The sequence below is a fragment of the Xiphias gladius genome, chromosome 20 (assembly GCF_016859285.1).
Source record: "Xiphias gladius isolate SHS-SW01 ecotype Sanya breed wild chromosome 20, ASM1685928v1, whole genome shotgun sequence".
NCBI lineage: Eukaryota > Metazoa > Chordata > Actinopteri > Istiophoriformes > Xiphiidae > Xiphias > Xiphias gladius.
The window spans coordinates 16,629,240-16,644,848 of NC_053419.1; the positions used below are offsets into that span (position 1 = coordinate 16,629,240).

Below are 15,609 nucleotides of genomic sequence, written 5' to 3' on the forward strand. Positions count from 1 at the left end.
GGCTGATGGGAATGCCATTACGTCTGCAGGTATTTACTTATAAACCTAAGTAGTTATAAACCCAAAGTGAAATTTTGACTTGACGACAGCGCTATGAAAGTTAAACGATCACAAACGGTATTACAATTCATCCTGAGGGAAAAATGAATGTATGTACCAGATGTCATGGGAATCCATGCAATAGTTGTGATATTTCACTCAAATCATTGTCATGGTAGCACTAGTGATAAAGTCAGGAAATCACCAAAGCCATTAGCAAACATGTTCTGAGATCCATCAATGTCTGTGCAAAACTTTGTGCCCAACCACAAAAGAAATTTCTCAAGATAAGTGAAAACTTTGACCCGCTGGTGGTGCTAGAGGAAAAGTCTGGGGATCACCAATAGAGATTCATCCTCTGGGGACCATTTTTTTCTGTAGAAAATCCTTCCAGATATTTCAGTCTGGACCAAAGTGGTGGACCAATAGACCAGCACTGCCATCCACTGAGCCACGCCGGTAGCAAGGCTATAAATATATACAGCACTCCTTTCCAAAAGAGTCTAAATCTCTGTGAAATAGTTTAAACACCTGTTTTTACATTTCACCTGTGCAACCTGCAACATTCACATTAACATGTGAAGACCTCGGTGGCCTGTGGAGACAATAGGGAAGGGAGCTGAGTTGAGAAATTATTCCAGCTGAGAATATACGCTTCAGTGCAGACAGATGTGGACGCGCAGTGAACAGAGACAGACAGAATGTGCTACTTACTTATTTACTTGCATAACAGTGAATGAAATATGACATCAGGGCTGCAGGCCAATGGCTTAGCCAAGCATACAGATATGCAGATACGCGCACACACGCATGCGCACACACGCAAGCAAGCACACAAGTACACCAAACTCGTGATGATTATCCAAAAATGCACATGGGGAAACATGCTGTACAGACAATAAATAAACACACTCTTCTGATTATCTCACACAAATCAAAATATATGCATAAAGTGCTTTCATCCAAAACACTTCGAACATAAACATATACAACATATGAGACAATTCCACAGACTTAGAATGATTTTTGTAACAACTATTATAATCATAATGAAGAGCTATCCCTAAAATGAATCCTCCACCAATAATAACCAAGTAATAGTAGTTCCCAATGTGAATGGTAAATGTGTCTCTGTAAGAAGAAGGATGGCTCAACTGTGACTGCGTGCGTCAGAGACAGTTAAAATTTTTCATTAGAGCCAATTTTGTGCACCTAAGATGTAAGGGCTTCATTTTTTCCATCTAAAGTAAAAGGTGACAAAGGTGAACACCTACAGGAAAACAGATCAAAAGTACATGGCACATAGCAAAACAAAAGCGCAGGAGGCTGAGAGGAGACTAAAGTAGAAGAGAGGAGGAGAGGAGAGGAGACCAAAAAGTTCTGAGCTGCCAGTCTGGGTGATAACCCCCCCCTGCAGATGCTCACTCAGTCTCAGACAGCAGAGTGTGTAAAAGCACGACAGGAAGAGACATCCTATCTCCCCAGACATTAAAGTGGCGACAGAAATCAAACGCTGCTTTGCTTTGCCAATGACCGGTGTTTGGTTCCGGGAAAAAGCCAGCCCGTCTGTGAATGTGATTGTGTATATGTAGGCATGAGTGATTTTAGATGCTACTACCATGAGATACAGTCGTTTCTCAAAAAAAATGAGGGATTGTAAAGTAATGTCATGTCTATCCAGAGAACTGGGTGTGGATTTACAGACTTTATAGAATGTGTTTTAGCTCCTAATGTAGAAATGTACTTTTGCGCTGCTGATTTTTAATTAGAAGTAGACTTTTTTTTTTTTTTTTTTAAATGTATTCTTCCTTCAACTCTGGGAAGCAACTGGTTTCAATTCATGTCTGTACTATAGAATGAAATCAATTAGAACAATCCTGAAACTTACCTACGTGATCCCATCATTCACAGTGAAAATTTCTAAGGCTTTGGGACTTCAGAGAACCACGGTGAGAGACATTATCTACAAATGGAAGAAATTTGGAACAGTGGTGAGCCCTCCTAGGAGTGGCCGACCTACGAAAATGACTACAAGAGCGCATCGACGACTCATCCAGGAGGTCACAAAAGAGCCCAGACGAACATCTAAAGAACTACAGTCCTCACTTGCCTCAGTTAAGGTCAGTGTTCATGATTCCACAATAAGAAAGAGACTGGGCAAAAATGGCATCCATGGGAGAGTTCCAAGGCGAAAACCACTGCTGACCAAAAGGAACACAAAGGCTCGTCTCACATTTGCCAAAAAACATCTTGATGACCCCCAAAACTTGTGGGAAAATATTCTGTGGACTGACGAGTCAAAAGTGGAACATTTTGGAAGGTGTGGGTCCCGTTCCATCTGGCGTAAAACTAACACAGAATTGTGCAATAAAAACATCATATCAACAGTCAAGCATGGAGGTGGTCTGGGGCTGCTTTGCTGCTTCAGGACCCGGACGACTTGCCGTAATTGATGGGACCATGAATTCTGCTCTCTACCAAACAATCCTGAAGGAGAATGTCCGGCCATCAGTTCGTGACCTCAAGCTCAAGCGCACTTGGGTTATGCAGTAGGACAATGATCCAAAACACACCAGCAAGTCCACCTCTGAATGGCTCAAGAAAAACAAAATGAAGGTTACGGAGTGGTCTAGTCAAAGCTCGGACTTAAATCCGATTGAAATGCTGTGGCATGACCTTAAACAGGCAGTTCATGCTCGAAAACCCTCCAATGTGGCTGAATTAAAACAATTCTGCAAAGAACAGTGGGCCAAAATTTCTGTTCGCAACACTGGCTTTTCTGCCAGGCTCTCTGCTGAGATAACCCTAATGAAATCAGGATTATATTTTTAAGACTTCACACAGCTTCTCTTTCATCGCCAAGGACAGTATAGAATTTTTTTTGTATTTTTGAGCATTACTAACCATGATGGGTAAACTGACCTTTATCTGAAAAACTGGTGGAGCTCCCCTTTAACTACCTGAATATTTGCTCATGCTGCATATTTCAAGAAATTCAACTCATATTTACTGTTACTATAGAACAACACCCATGCACACCCGTGAAAGGTACTTGTTTGTGTGCTCTGTCAATCCCAAATGACTCTGCACAAATGACTGTACGAGACAGAGAAAGAAAACAAGTGTTGTTTCTGAGCTCTGAGCATAAGAGAGCTTGTGTCTTTGTTGGTCTGCGTGTGTGTGTATAAGGGAGGCGGCTGCAGACAGACAGGCTCTAGGGGATTACAGAACAGGACAGGGCACCATAACTCATCGGGCTGATCACTGACCACAGACAGACAGGCTGGGTTGAATGCTGATGGCTCACTGATAGGAATCTGCCACCAACAACCGACAAAGAGCATTTATCTGCAGGGGAAACCCAGCCCTATTCTCACACTCAAACAAACATGCATCCAACACACACACACACACACACACACACAGAGCCCGTTACCAGTCTAATAGACATATACGCTGTTCATTTTTGACTCTTCACTTTCATCTACGATGCCATGGTTGTCAGCATGGCTTGCACTTTCATTTCTTAGTTTAAAAATATTGCTCACTCTTTGGCTCCAAGGAAAAAGGAAAATAACTGACACTCTCAATTCTCTTTTTTTTTTTCTTCCACAGCCTGGCTCTTATTTTTGTAATATGCTCTCAATCCTATCATTTATGAATACATCTTTTACTTGCCAGCTTAACTGTGATGTGGGGACTGTGGTGACATCACTGAAACAAAGTGCAAAAGGGTCCAGCAACATGAGTGATCAAATAACGAGACAGATTAAAAGAAACCCCCAGTAAGGGGTCACAAGATAATTAAAAGGATGCGAAACAAGAACTGAGAAGGAAAAAAAAACAGTCTTTGGTTGACCTGCTCAGCAATCGTGTCCACAATAAGGCTATAACCTTCGACTAGGGGTCATAAGTACATACTTCAGGCTTCATTTTAGGGAGTAACAAGCCGAGAAAGGTTGGGAAAAGTTTGGAAGAAAAACACAAAGGGGACTGCATAGAAAATGCCCATTACCGTAGTCCAAAGCAATTAAAAATTAAAAATTAAAAAAAACCGACACAAGGTCAAAGTTAAGCTGGGATATAGCCTTGATAAATTTAATAGATATTGATAATGTTTAGGTAACCATTTAAAACATTCAACTTAACACAAAAATAAAAACACAAAAACCTGGAATCTGTCTACTTGCATCTTAAGACCTCAGTAATTAAGTTGGTGAATATAATGTTTTCAGAATCAATAAAAATGATTGCCTACAATTGATTATTGATCCTGGTTGTAAAAAGAAGAAAAAGAAAAAAAACAGAGTATTTTGTTTTTGCTTCATTGTTGTTGTTTCATTTAGTTTTATATATATGTGAGGATTTGTGTACTCGTACTTGCCACCCCTGACGCCAGGCCGTAAAGCAGGCCACCCTCAGCTTTCGGCTCAAAGATGTGGGTTGCTGGAGGTGGACACTTCTCCTGCCTGATGAAGTTATAGAGCAGGGTCTTCACCAGTCGACTGGTTAAACACAAACTGGAAAGAAGGGGGAAAGAAGTTTCAAAAAAGGCAGCTCCAAACATCCTTCACTACACCATTATCAAAAAGATCCTATGCTAAATTGACAGGTGTCAATTTGAGACTCTCCTCTTTCCTCATCACATAGAGCTGCAGTTAATTGTGAACAATATCCAATATCACTGTTTTTGGAGTCACACACAACCTCGCTTTCTTGCCAAACGGCAAAGTCATTTTAGATAGACTTCTAATCTGTTTTGCCGACATCAGCTACTATGAAGCCTTTCTTCAGCTCAGCTGCAATTAATCCAAAGTGCTCTCGTTTGGCTCTTATGCTGTGAGAGCCCTAAAAGAAAATTACTTCCATCGTCTGCCCACCTCTTTAAACTGCACTACTCGACTTCAAAATGCATTCAGTGTTACAGCATTTATCTACATTTATTCATATTCAAGATAACAATGAACTACAGTAAATTGGGTTCAAACCAGTTCCAAGTAGGGGTCAGCATCAGACGTTTAGCTACACTTTGCTTTTACTTTTATTAGCATTCAGTTCTTTTATTACCACAATTAACTTTTGCATTGTGGAGTTTATAGTTAAAAAGCAGCTTCTGGTTCACTTTCGCCCAGAATCAAAGACTACAAGGTTGAGGTGGAGGCAAAGTCTTGGTTGGCTAGACTTTTTTTTTTTTTTTTTTTTTTTAATATCTCTGTTCTGTCTCTCAGGGTCTCTAGAGAGGAACAGTAGACTCGATCAGACGGTGTCACGTTGGTTTGGAGAGCATTTAAAATGATCTGTGCCTGCGTTCAAAAACGTTGTCAATAGATTGTCGGTTAAGGTTAGAGTTAATACTGGTTGGAGGCTGTAACTTAGCCATGTAGTTTCAATGGTTACATTTACTGTTTGGTGCATTACAGTATCTCAGGGGTGGTCCTCAGTGGACTATGAACTTGTGTGTTTCCTTACCATCTCCCCTTCATGATGTGCTGGTAGATTATTCCATCTCGGAGGATGTCTTTGTGGAAGAGCTGATATGAGAAGAATGCCAGCAGCGTGGTCACTGCTTCAAACAGGATGCTATAGGTGATGTCACTACGGGGACAGATAGATGCATGTAGAGTTAATGTGAATGAATTATAATCTCTTATATCACTACTTCATAGCTACAGTATACAGTTAGGTCTATAAGTATTTGGACAGTGACACAATTTTCATAATTATGCCTCTGTACACCACCATGATGGATCTGAAATTAATCAACAATATCACATAAACTGTTTAGGAATTAAAGCTATTTTTATACATAGTCCCTCATTTTCAGAGGCTCAAAGTAATTGGACTATTGACAATCGATCAGTGTCATGGTCAGCTGTGGTGTGTTCCCCCAGTGTTTCATGACAAATTAAACAGATAAAACGTCTGGAGTTGATCCAAAGCACTGAATTTGCATTTGGTAGCTGTTCATGGGAACTCTCGATATGCAGTCCAAAGAGGTGTCGATGAAAATGAAGGAGACCAGTATTAGACTGGGATTTAAAAATAAATAAATAAATAAATAAAAAATCAGAGATTGCAGAAACTTTAGGAGTAGCTAAAAATCAACAAATTTGGTGTATTCTTAAAAAGATGGAATGACCTGGGGAGCCCAGCAACACTATGGTATTTAATCTAACCTTCTACAATATAAATTAACTTTTTTAATTCATTAGAGGAACAGTATGTGTGGAAAAACAAAAAGGGACTAACTGGGATTTGAGTATCAATATGTATCGACTGCTTACCTGAAAAGAAATGTATTCATGTAAAAACTATTGACATCTATCTGTAATGTAAGATTCAATCACAAAAAGAAGCCTGTGAGAGATTTAGGTAAACTATACCAAAGATTCCCATCCAAACCAGGAGCACGTACAGAGGAAATGGGCCAACAGCCACAAAGTGGTGGAGGGAAGAAAAACAGGGAGAGTCTTGAAGCTTGGAACAATGAATAATGTTGGAATGCTGAATGCATTTAAACAAGAGCCAGGGTTTGATGTCCAGAGACAACAGAGGGAGAGAGGAAGAGAGAGAAAGAGAAAGTAGAAGAGATTGGTAGACAGTGCGAGGAGGACGTCAAGAATCACACAATACAGACAAGGGAAAAGAGAGTAAAAGTGGAATATGCTGTGTCAAGGAAATAGCAATTGTCAGTCATGTTTCTGTGATCCTGTCTTAACACTGCAGGGGAGGTTTTCTCCGCGGAGACGTAAATACTGTATCTTTGTCTCTTTGTGTCAGACTGAGTGGCAGACACCGGATAGTTCTCCCATTGATAAGTAAACAGACTGCAATATTCACTCAGTGTGCTAGCATGCACATGAGAGTTAAGGCTGATGCCATTTTTCAGTCAACATGCCCCCCCCCTAAACATTGGCAGTACTCCTAATCCAACTTTCATTTTAAGCCTTTTCTGTTCCGCTAAACAACAAACACTTTCTCTCTTTCTTTATTTTAATTTAGTCTTATCCCTTCCTTTTTATTTTGCCCCGTTGCTCAGAGTTTCAGCATGTCAGCCTGGCATGTTCCATAATGGATTTCATCTTCTCTTGGTTAGTGAACCAAGGAACGGATGAGCAAGCAGAGCACGCAAAGAGAGCTACACATACAAACTTTTCACAAACTGCTTTTCATTAACTGTTCAATGACTAACATCCTAGATACATTAACAATGAACAAACATGAATAAAAACAAGGAACCAAAACTAAAACATGGGCTGAGAGACGGCACGAAAGTCACCACTAGTTGATGTTTTCACATGATTACTACGCTCATAGTATAACTTCCCAAAAAAAAAGGAAAAAAAAAGAAAAAAAATGAAGAAGTAGCACTGAAACATTATCAAATCACTCTGTGGGCAGTGTGAACAACCTGGATCACAGTCAGTCTTGAATGTCTGACCTTTCAAGTGTATGAAAGACACAGCGGATGATTGATTCCACCTTCCCCTCAAATACACATTCATACATGCAGTATATACACAAACAAGGGAGCTACTTACAGCAGGGGCACTTCAACGATCAGGTGAACGAGGTTGGACAACAGCTCCTCAAGGAGGTCCTCTCTACCTGTTTCTACACAAGGGGTTGAGGGAGTTATTATATGAGACATATATGGCAGCTCCCTGTTGATCACAATCAGTCTCTCTCTGATCCTTGCAATTCCCAGTGTACCAGTCTCTCTCCCTATCCTTCCCATCATTCCCTGTTTCATGCTCACTGTACAGATGAAGGACACTGAGAGAAATTAGCTAATTTGGATAAGATGGTCTCCGAAACTGTATTCAACGCTTTTTAAGATGTTTCGAGACGAGCAGATACTCTGGATTATCTTCTTTTTACCACTTTCAAGATTCTGTAATTAGCTTTCTGTAATTTTGCAGGCTAATCACCAAAAGACATATTTATAACAATCATGCAGCATGACCCCCAGTCCACAGGGAGCTGCAAATGAGTGAGTGAGTGTCTGTCTTTGTGAAAATGTCACAGTTCACGTGTGCGAGTGAACGCTGGTAACAGGAATGAAATTAAGAAACTGCCATGGGAGAATGATAAAGGTGAAGAGACTGAAAATTGTAAATTTTTTTCACTTTCTTTTTGATGGTGTTTTCACTGTCTCAGTAAGTGAGCATCAAAAAAAAGTTATGTTATTTAAATTTCTTAAGGTCAGCAAGAGGGCACACATTTGCAGAGAGTTTATTTAGGGACTTAGCTCAGACAGGGCTACTGCTTGAGACCAAAAAAATGATGTTCAGTCAGTGGATGCAGAATTAGACTTTTATTAATGGAGTCTCTCAGAGACAGCTGATCCAGGTCAGTATCCAGGGGTATTTGTTCTCAATTAAAAAGACTATTTCTTATCTCTCTTTAGGTATGAGGGGAAGTGTTACAGATCTGACCCTTGTGACTACATTTTAATAACTCACACCTTATGAGTCTAATTGGAGTCAAATACCTCCGAGGATATTGTTCACAAGATTTTTCAGCAGACGATGGGGATTTTGTGTAAAGAGTGGGAAAACGCTCTAAACTGACTTAAAACACTTTCACTGTGAAGCAGATTTCTTATGCAATGTTCAGTCTCCCTGTGAAACGCCATCCTTTTCCAAATCAATCTGTGATGGAGCTCACCTCCACAGGAGCCTGGTGCCCTCTCCTGGTAGAAGAACTGTAGGTGCAGCTCCTCTTCACTCATCTCCCTGATGAACACCTTGAGCAGGCAACGAATCATGAACAGTGCGTTGTGGGCCTGCCAGATGAACAGCTGACTGTGGAATAGAATCGAGACAAGAACACTGCGTTCAAGGTCAAACGTAGAACTGTGACGGAAATAAATGCTATAAAGGGGCATTCTGTTGGGTATCCAGAGTTGGCTACGTCTTACTGGTTTATGCCCTTTCTTTACAAAGGGAAGCTTGGCTGGCCTTATATGTTCTTTAGTAATACACTGGTTCAAATGTAAACTGTTACACATATGTATCTAAGAGTTGCTGAGTATACTTTTGGCTAGAGGAGAAGGGATTATGCCCTTGTGTATTTTGTCTAACGAAGCTGGAAACAGGACCCTGACTGCTCTAACAGTGGTGTTTTGAAGCTGACCCAGAGCTCTGACCACCAGGGAAAGGAGCAGGGAAGAAGTTAATTTTCTCATGTCAATTAATAAACCATCAGGATATCACAATGTAACCAGTATAGCACTCTTTGATTGAGAGTCAAAGTAGTGACCCTCTGGCAATTCTCAAACGATGACACTACCCCCAACTTCACGAACAGCTCTTGAGTTATAGTATATCATATGCCTCTTTCCCTTTTTAAAATTCAGCAAGTAACAATGGTTTTCTCATAACTGCAATACAACTTTCACTTTGACAACCAAGAAAATGGTGCAAACACGGCTATCTTGGCCATAGCATACAATGATACCACACAAGTTGCTTTTTTTCCCTCCCACATAGGACAGGGACAAAATTGAGAAAAAGATAGTGAGAAACAAATTTAGATGGGAAAAAAAGAAAAGATTGGAACCATCCAGTACAGGCCACAATGTTTCATAACTACTAAACACCAACACAGGGCTGTAGGTTTTTTTCTGTTATGAAACATGAGAAAAATACACAGGAGTGGATGGGGAGTGATACCTCCAACCTCTAAGGATATTCAATACAGAACGAAGAATTCCCACCAGGAGCATTAGGTGACTTGGGCAGGCTCAGTCCCGAAATGGAGTTTTGCAGCGAGAGCACAATAAAGCAACATGTGTTGATGGTTATACCTTAGTAGTTTTCTCATAGGAAACCACAACCACTTCAGTGTTTCTCTTCTTTGGAAAAATGGGGATTCCTTGCCTACGTGTGATCAAACAATAACTGGCCTGCACAGAGTGAATCACTATCAACACAGTCATCTGTGTTCATTCTCTTCTCTGAGGTTCTCATACTCACTCTTGGCATTCTGTGGAGATTTTCAGCTCTTTGGTTCTTCCCAGGAAAATTCTCACAAGAGCGCCGAAGTTACCCGTTCTGGGATTGTTTTCAACTTGCGGGGGAAAAAAAAAAAAAAAAGGAGGCAAGAATTTATGAACAGCATTACATGAGCCTCAGAATCCAATTTGATAGTTTGACATGCAAAAAACAACAAATGTTGACATTCTAATTTAAATCCATGAGAAGCTGATATTCAATGGGACAGCGTATTGATCAGTGAAGAAGAAAAAAAAACAAAACAAAAAAAAAACAAACATACACACACAAATGAAACGTATCCATATTATAGCCAACTTACTAAGGATCTTGGCCAGGGGGATGACAGCCTCTTCCAGCAACCTAGAGTCTCCACTTTTAACAAGAAAAACAAGAATAGAGGTAGAAAGAAAAGAAGAACATAGTTGAAAGATATGGAAGTAAAAATGGATCAAATGAGCTGGCTGCTTATATCATCTGCCCTCTGCTGTCATGCAACAAAACTGCATTATAATCAAACAATAACAACACTCAAATTGTTGGTTATTTGCAATTGTCACAGGTCTGCAGGGACACGTCATACAAATGCCTATAAAAGTCAGAATGAGACGTACAGGTACATGTTAGGATATACTGCACAACTTTTTTTAAAAACATATTTAAAAACATTACTGGTTCTTTAGGTAAGTTGGAAACAGAACCAATGAGCCACAACTGTCAGGACCCGCTGGGTCACATTAAGAACCCTCAAAGAAATAGTTTGACATTTTGAGAAATACACTTATCGGCTTCCTTGCCAGGAGTTACATGAGAACATTGATACCCCTCTCATGTCTGTATGGTAAATAGCCGGTTAGCTCAGCCTAGCACAGCCTAACACACAGACTGAAAACGGGGAAACAGCTGCCTGGCACCGTCCAGCCATACAATGTTTTACAGGGGTTTATGTGTTTGACTCTATCCAGTAACTTGCTGGAACCTCCACTGGTTGCCTGATAACTACAGTCTGATATAACTTGTTAATTAGTAAGCATTGGAGGTGCTGGTTGGTTGGTTTTGTTACCTTTGGACGGAGCCAGGCTAGCTGCTTCCCCCTGTTTCAAACTTCAAGAACTGCCTTTTTTTCACCTACATAACATTGCGACAATCTAGCACATCCTGTCTCAAGAAGATGCAGAAAAACTAGTCCATGGCTTTGTTCCCTCTGGGCTGGATTATTGCAATTCCTTGTTATGGGGCTGCCCCAACAAGTCTCCTCAGCTGATCCAGAATGCTGCTGCACATGTGCTCACAAGAAATAGGAAATTTCTCCCGTGTTAGCTTCTATGCACTGGCTACCTGTAAAATCCAGAATAGAATTTAAAATCCTCCTCCTCACCTACAAAGCCCTTAATGGTCAGGCACCATCATATCTTAAAGAGCTCATAGTACCCTATTACCCCAGTAGAACACTGCGCTCCCAGAACGCAGGCTTACTTGACGTTCCTAGAGTCTCCAAAAGTAGAAAGGGAGGCAGAGCCTTCAGCTATCAGGCTCGTCTACTGTGGAACCATCTTCCAGTTTGGGTTTGGGAGACAGACACCCTCTCCACGTTTAAGAGTAGGCTCAAAACCTTCCTTAATGATATAGCTTATAGTTAGGGCCTGGCCTGGCCATCCCCTAGTTATGCTGCTATAGGCTTAGACTGCCAGGGGACTTCCCATGATGCACCGAGCTCCTCTCTCCACCTCTCCCTCTCCATCTGTACGCATTCATATCCCATTAATGCATGTTACTTACTCGGCATCTTCCCTCTCCCGTAGTTTTGTACTTTCTTGTCTCTCTCAACACGCTATACAACATTGATGAGACACACGTCAAGGACATTTCTTTGCCACCAAGGCCCCTATGGCCTACAATTCGGGAATTTGTGCTACAGTCAGAATTAAAAAAAAAAAAAGTACTCCGTTAACAACTTAACCGCCAAAAAACGCCTAAAGTGTTGAGAGTGAAAATTTTGACCTTAGAAATAGTTTAGCTAAAAATCCCTAACACAAGGTGCACTTAATAGCTTTCTCCTGGGTTTTCAACTGTATCTCCTGTCATCCTCATGAGACGCAGTTGAAAGCTTCGGACACCAAACAGAGAAAAATAGGCAAAATTTGTGCATCTGTGAAACTGCAACCAGGAAATGTTACGACTTCAACTTGATAAATTCCTACAGCAGTGTGAATTGTACTCTACAGCAACATTCTGGCACATAATCTGACACATATCTAACTGAACTTTTCCATGTTTCTGTTTTTTTACCTGCAGGTGGGACTGATGAAGGTGAAGGAGATGAGCTGGTTCCAGAACGGGTCATTCTCTGATATGGACTCTGTGCCCACCAGGGCCTTGAGGCTTGGGTTGTCAGACAGGTCACTGACCTGGCTGGTGTTGGCTCCCATCTCTACTGGCTCCACTCAGCCAGACTCACGACTCTTCTGGGCTTTTTCACCAGGCATATGCCAAATTCTGGAGCAGAGGAACTGCTTTAAACTTTGGTGCCTTTATACATAATGAACAATTATGCTGTAAACAAACTATGTATGTCTAAAGTCACATTACAGAATGTTATGCTTGTAAGGCTGCATTCATAATTTCATTATGAGAATAGAAAGCTGCTTGTATTTGACAAAGACCTATTACGTTTCTCTGTCTGCACTCACATTCAAATATGTGTAGTAGGAGGTGCCCTGGTAGCCCAGGGGTTTAAGGCACTGATTAAATAATCACAGCCTCCGCAGTCTGAGTCAGGTCGAGGAGGGGCGTTAATTTGTTGCATGTCCTTCCCCCATCTCTTTCCCCTCATTTCCTGTTTGTCTCCACAATCTGCTCTCTGATAAATGCATAAATAACACCCCCCCCAAAATTTTGGAATGCTGGAAAGTAACTTACAAAACTTTATCTTATTTTTCCTTGATTTCAAATGTCCTGGCAAGGATGAATTATTAACACACAGCATCAAGGCCAACTGAACGGCGTTATACTAAGAGGTGTTTTTAATATTTTTTCCACCCTATTCATATCAATGAAAGTAGGCTAAATAACAGAAGCCCCTCCTCTCTACAACGCAATACAGTTCAACAGCACCACAAACCACTTCCTCCAAATTTGATCATAAAGGTGAATCAACACCGCTCTAAAACAGTTTCAACAAAAACTGAACATTATAACCTTCACGAAGGGAGGATTTGTAGCAGGAATATTGTAGTAGACTGCATTAGTGTTAGTTAGGTGTACCCAATAAACTGACAACTGATTGTATGATTTGAGCAATTATATGAGAGCAAAACAGATATGTCCTCACCAATCCCTACGTTTTCTTTCAAGAGAGAGGCCACCGCCACAACAGGATGCTACATAAGGAACCAGGACTTGGGTTTTGTTTTCTTTAAAATGGCACACCTTTGGCATACAGGTGTACCCAGTGTGCCAACATTTGTTCAAGTGAACTGGAGCACACTAGAAACTCTCAGAAGTAGTGGTAAACCAGAGAGGGCGGTAGTTTGTGCTGCTCATTTTATAATGTTACATGAAAGTTAAAAAAAAAAAAACCTGAGCTAAAAAGGGTGTTATACTGTACATGCCACAAAATATGCTATTTTCTTAGTGTATTCTTATTGTCTTTGGCGAAGGGACCTTGCCAGACGAAACTGTAGTTCCCATATCCAGTGTGCTGTCTCATGCGTCTCTAGCTGTGTCCGCTGCTTCAGTCAACCAACTTGCGCGGCGTGAGCTAGCTCATTCAGTTTCGAGTGCAGGAAATAGTCTGTGCCTCGGCAATCCCGACGCACCGAACACGGTGTACCCACAGTCCCTGATTGGCATAAACGACAGCTAGGTAAACTGCAGATTCGGGAGCGTGTCCAGTCAACCGGTGCTTAATAAGTCTCTGTCCAGAAAAGCAGCTACCGTTCACTGAATGTTTGCAATCAGCTGACCGCTCGGCTTACCTGTCACAAACGCTTCGCGCAGTTTCCGTAGCTCTCTCGTCTCTCAGGACCGTTAAGGGGCGACTGCTTTTTTTTCACATCTATCTGCAGCTTTGTCCACTTTGTTCATATAGCGTAATTTACAAAGCCAAATACTTGAAATTGTGCGAAATTTGAGGCTGTTAAGTTTACACTACATACCCCTTTCCTCCATGTTTTCCACGTCGCCACCCCTTGCGTAGTGACGTTGTTTTTACGTCTGTGACGTAGCAGATAGAAATAGGGTTGATAGATCCCAAGCGCCTTTTCTATCTATACTTACAAGTTCTTACTTACGATCATAAAAGTCCTACAAGTCATCACAAATATTAATTTATAGGTATGTATCAATTCATGATAATCAAGGAAAAGAAAAGTGACAAAACGTGACAAAGAAAGTCAAAACAAGGTTCACAAAATTTGGGAAGCTTCTGAAACCCATTTAGAGGAGAGTGACAAGTTCATTTATACTGCAAACATTTATTTGTATAGTATTTAAACAACAAGGCAATTCAAATTACTTTACAATAGAAGTAAGAAGAAACAAAAAGCGATATAAAAAGACAAACATATATAGTTTTTTTAATAGAGCAAAATAAAACAGGAGATAAAAATAACATAAAATTTAATAAAACTGATAAAACAAAATAAAAGTTACAGTACAGGTACAGTGCAGTACAAGATATGAATACATAATCCCAAAATTTAATTCAATGTAAAGCAGTGGCAAACAGAAGTTTACCACCTTCATTTGAAAGAACTGAGAACTGGCAGCAAACCTTAAGACTCAGTGACTACACCAAGTTTTCTGACCTATTTTGTGGTCTTCAACATTAGCGATAGAAGCTGGGCACTGACTTTTTTAATAATTTGAGGGGGAGGTCATTTAAGTTCTGATTATAATTTCAGACAATTCCAAGATGTCAGGCTGTCTTCTTATCTGCTGATACAGCAGATTCATTGCCAGTGGCCTCATTGTTGCCTTCAGGCTGAAAGATATGAAGAAAAATGAATAAGCCTGCGGCAATAGCAGGAACGACCATGACTGTGAAGCACGTAACACAGGTTGCCAAAGCCGAGTATAATAAAGTGTCTTCATCTCAGTGACAATATAGATAAGATACATTTTGTATTGAATTCAAGATATATTCATAAAGGTAACCCATTGAGCATTTTATTAGTTTCATGATAGTTTTCATCATCAATTAATGTTGTCAATTATTATGTCTGGTCAAGGGCAAGCATGTTTTTTAATGTCAAGTGGCTATATAAATGCACAGGGGCTTTGACTGTTTCAAACTGATGGAGAGAGGCTGCATCTGAATGCTTTACAAATACAGAGACACACAAAAACACTGGTCCTGTGTTCAAAATCACTCCATATTTGCTACTGTTATGCCCGTTTTGAGTGCCCAAATTCCCCAAACAATACTGAAGACAGGTCTTCAATCATACCGATAGCCCAGTACAGTAATCCTGTGGGCATAAAAAACCAAAACAATCAGCTAAATGAGGCTAAAAAGAGAGACCTCCCATATTTCAAATTGCTTTCAATATATTGCAAATGTTGATTATTG

The 15,609-nt window shown here is 40.5% G+C and overlaps 1 protein-coding gene across 2 annotated transcripts in view; it reads right to left on the minus strand.

The window, feature by feature from the left end:
- The window catches only part of dym (dymeclin), a 55,771-nt gene extending 41,521 nt beyond the window's left edge, over window positions 1-14,250 (minus strand). The window contains exons 1-8 of one of the 2 annotated variants that reach the window (XM_040157729.1): window positions 14,015-14,250; window positions 12,327-12,533; window positions 10,360-10,412; window positions 10,020-10,113; window positions 8,710-8,846; window positions 7,581-7,653; window positions 5,509-5,634; window positions 4,420-4,559 (exon numbers count right to left, since the gene is read on the minus strand). In XM_040157729.1, the coding sequence (XP_040013663.1) occupies window positions 4,420-4,559; window positions 5,509-5,634; window positions 7,581-7,653; window positions 8,710-8,846; window positions 10,020-10,113; window positions 10,360-10,412; window positions 12,327-12,466 (763 nt within the window). In that variant the 5' untranslated portion in view covers window positions 12,467-12,533; window positions 14,015-14,250. The remainder of the gene's footprint in view (window positions 1-4,419; window positions 4,560-5,508; window positions 5,635-7,580; window positions 7,654-8,709; window positions 8,847-10,019; window positions 10,114-10,359; window positions 10,413-12,326; window positions 12,534-14,014) is intronic. The other variant, XM_040157730.1, reaches the window with a different exon arrangement.
- Between the last annotated feature and the right edge of the window lie 1,359 nt (window positions 14,251-15,609).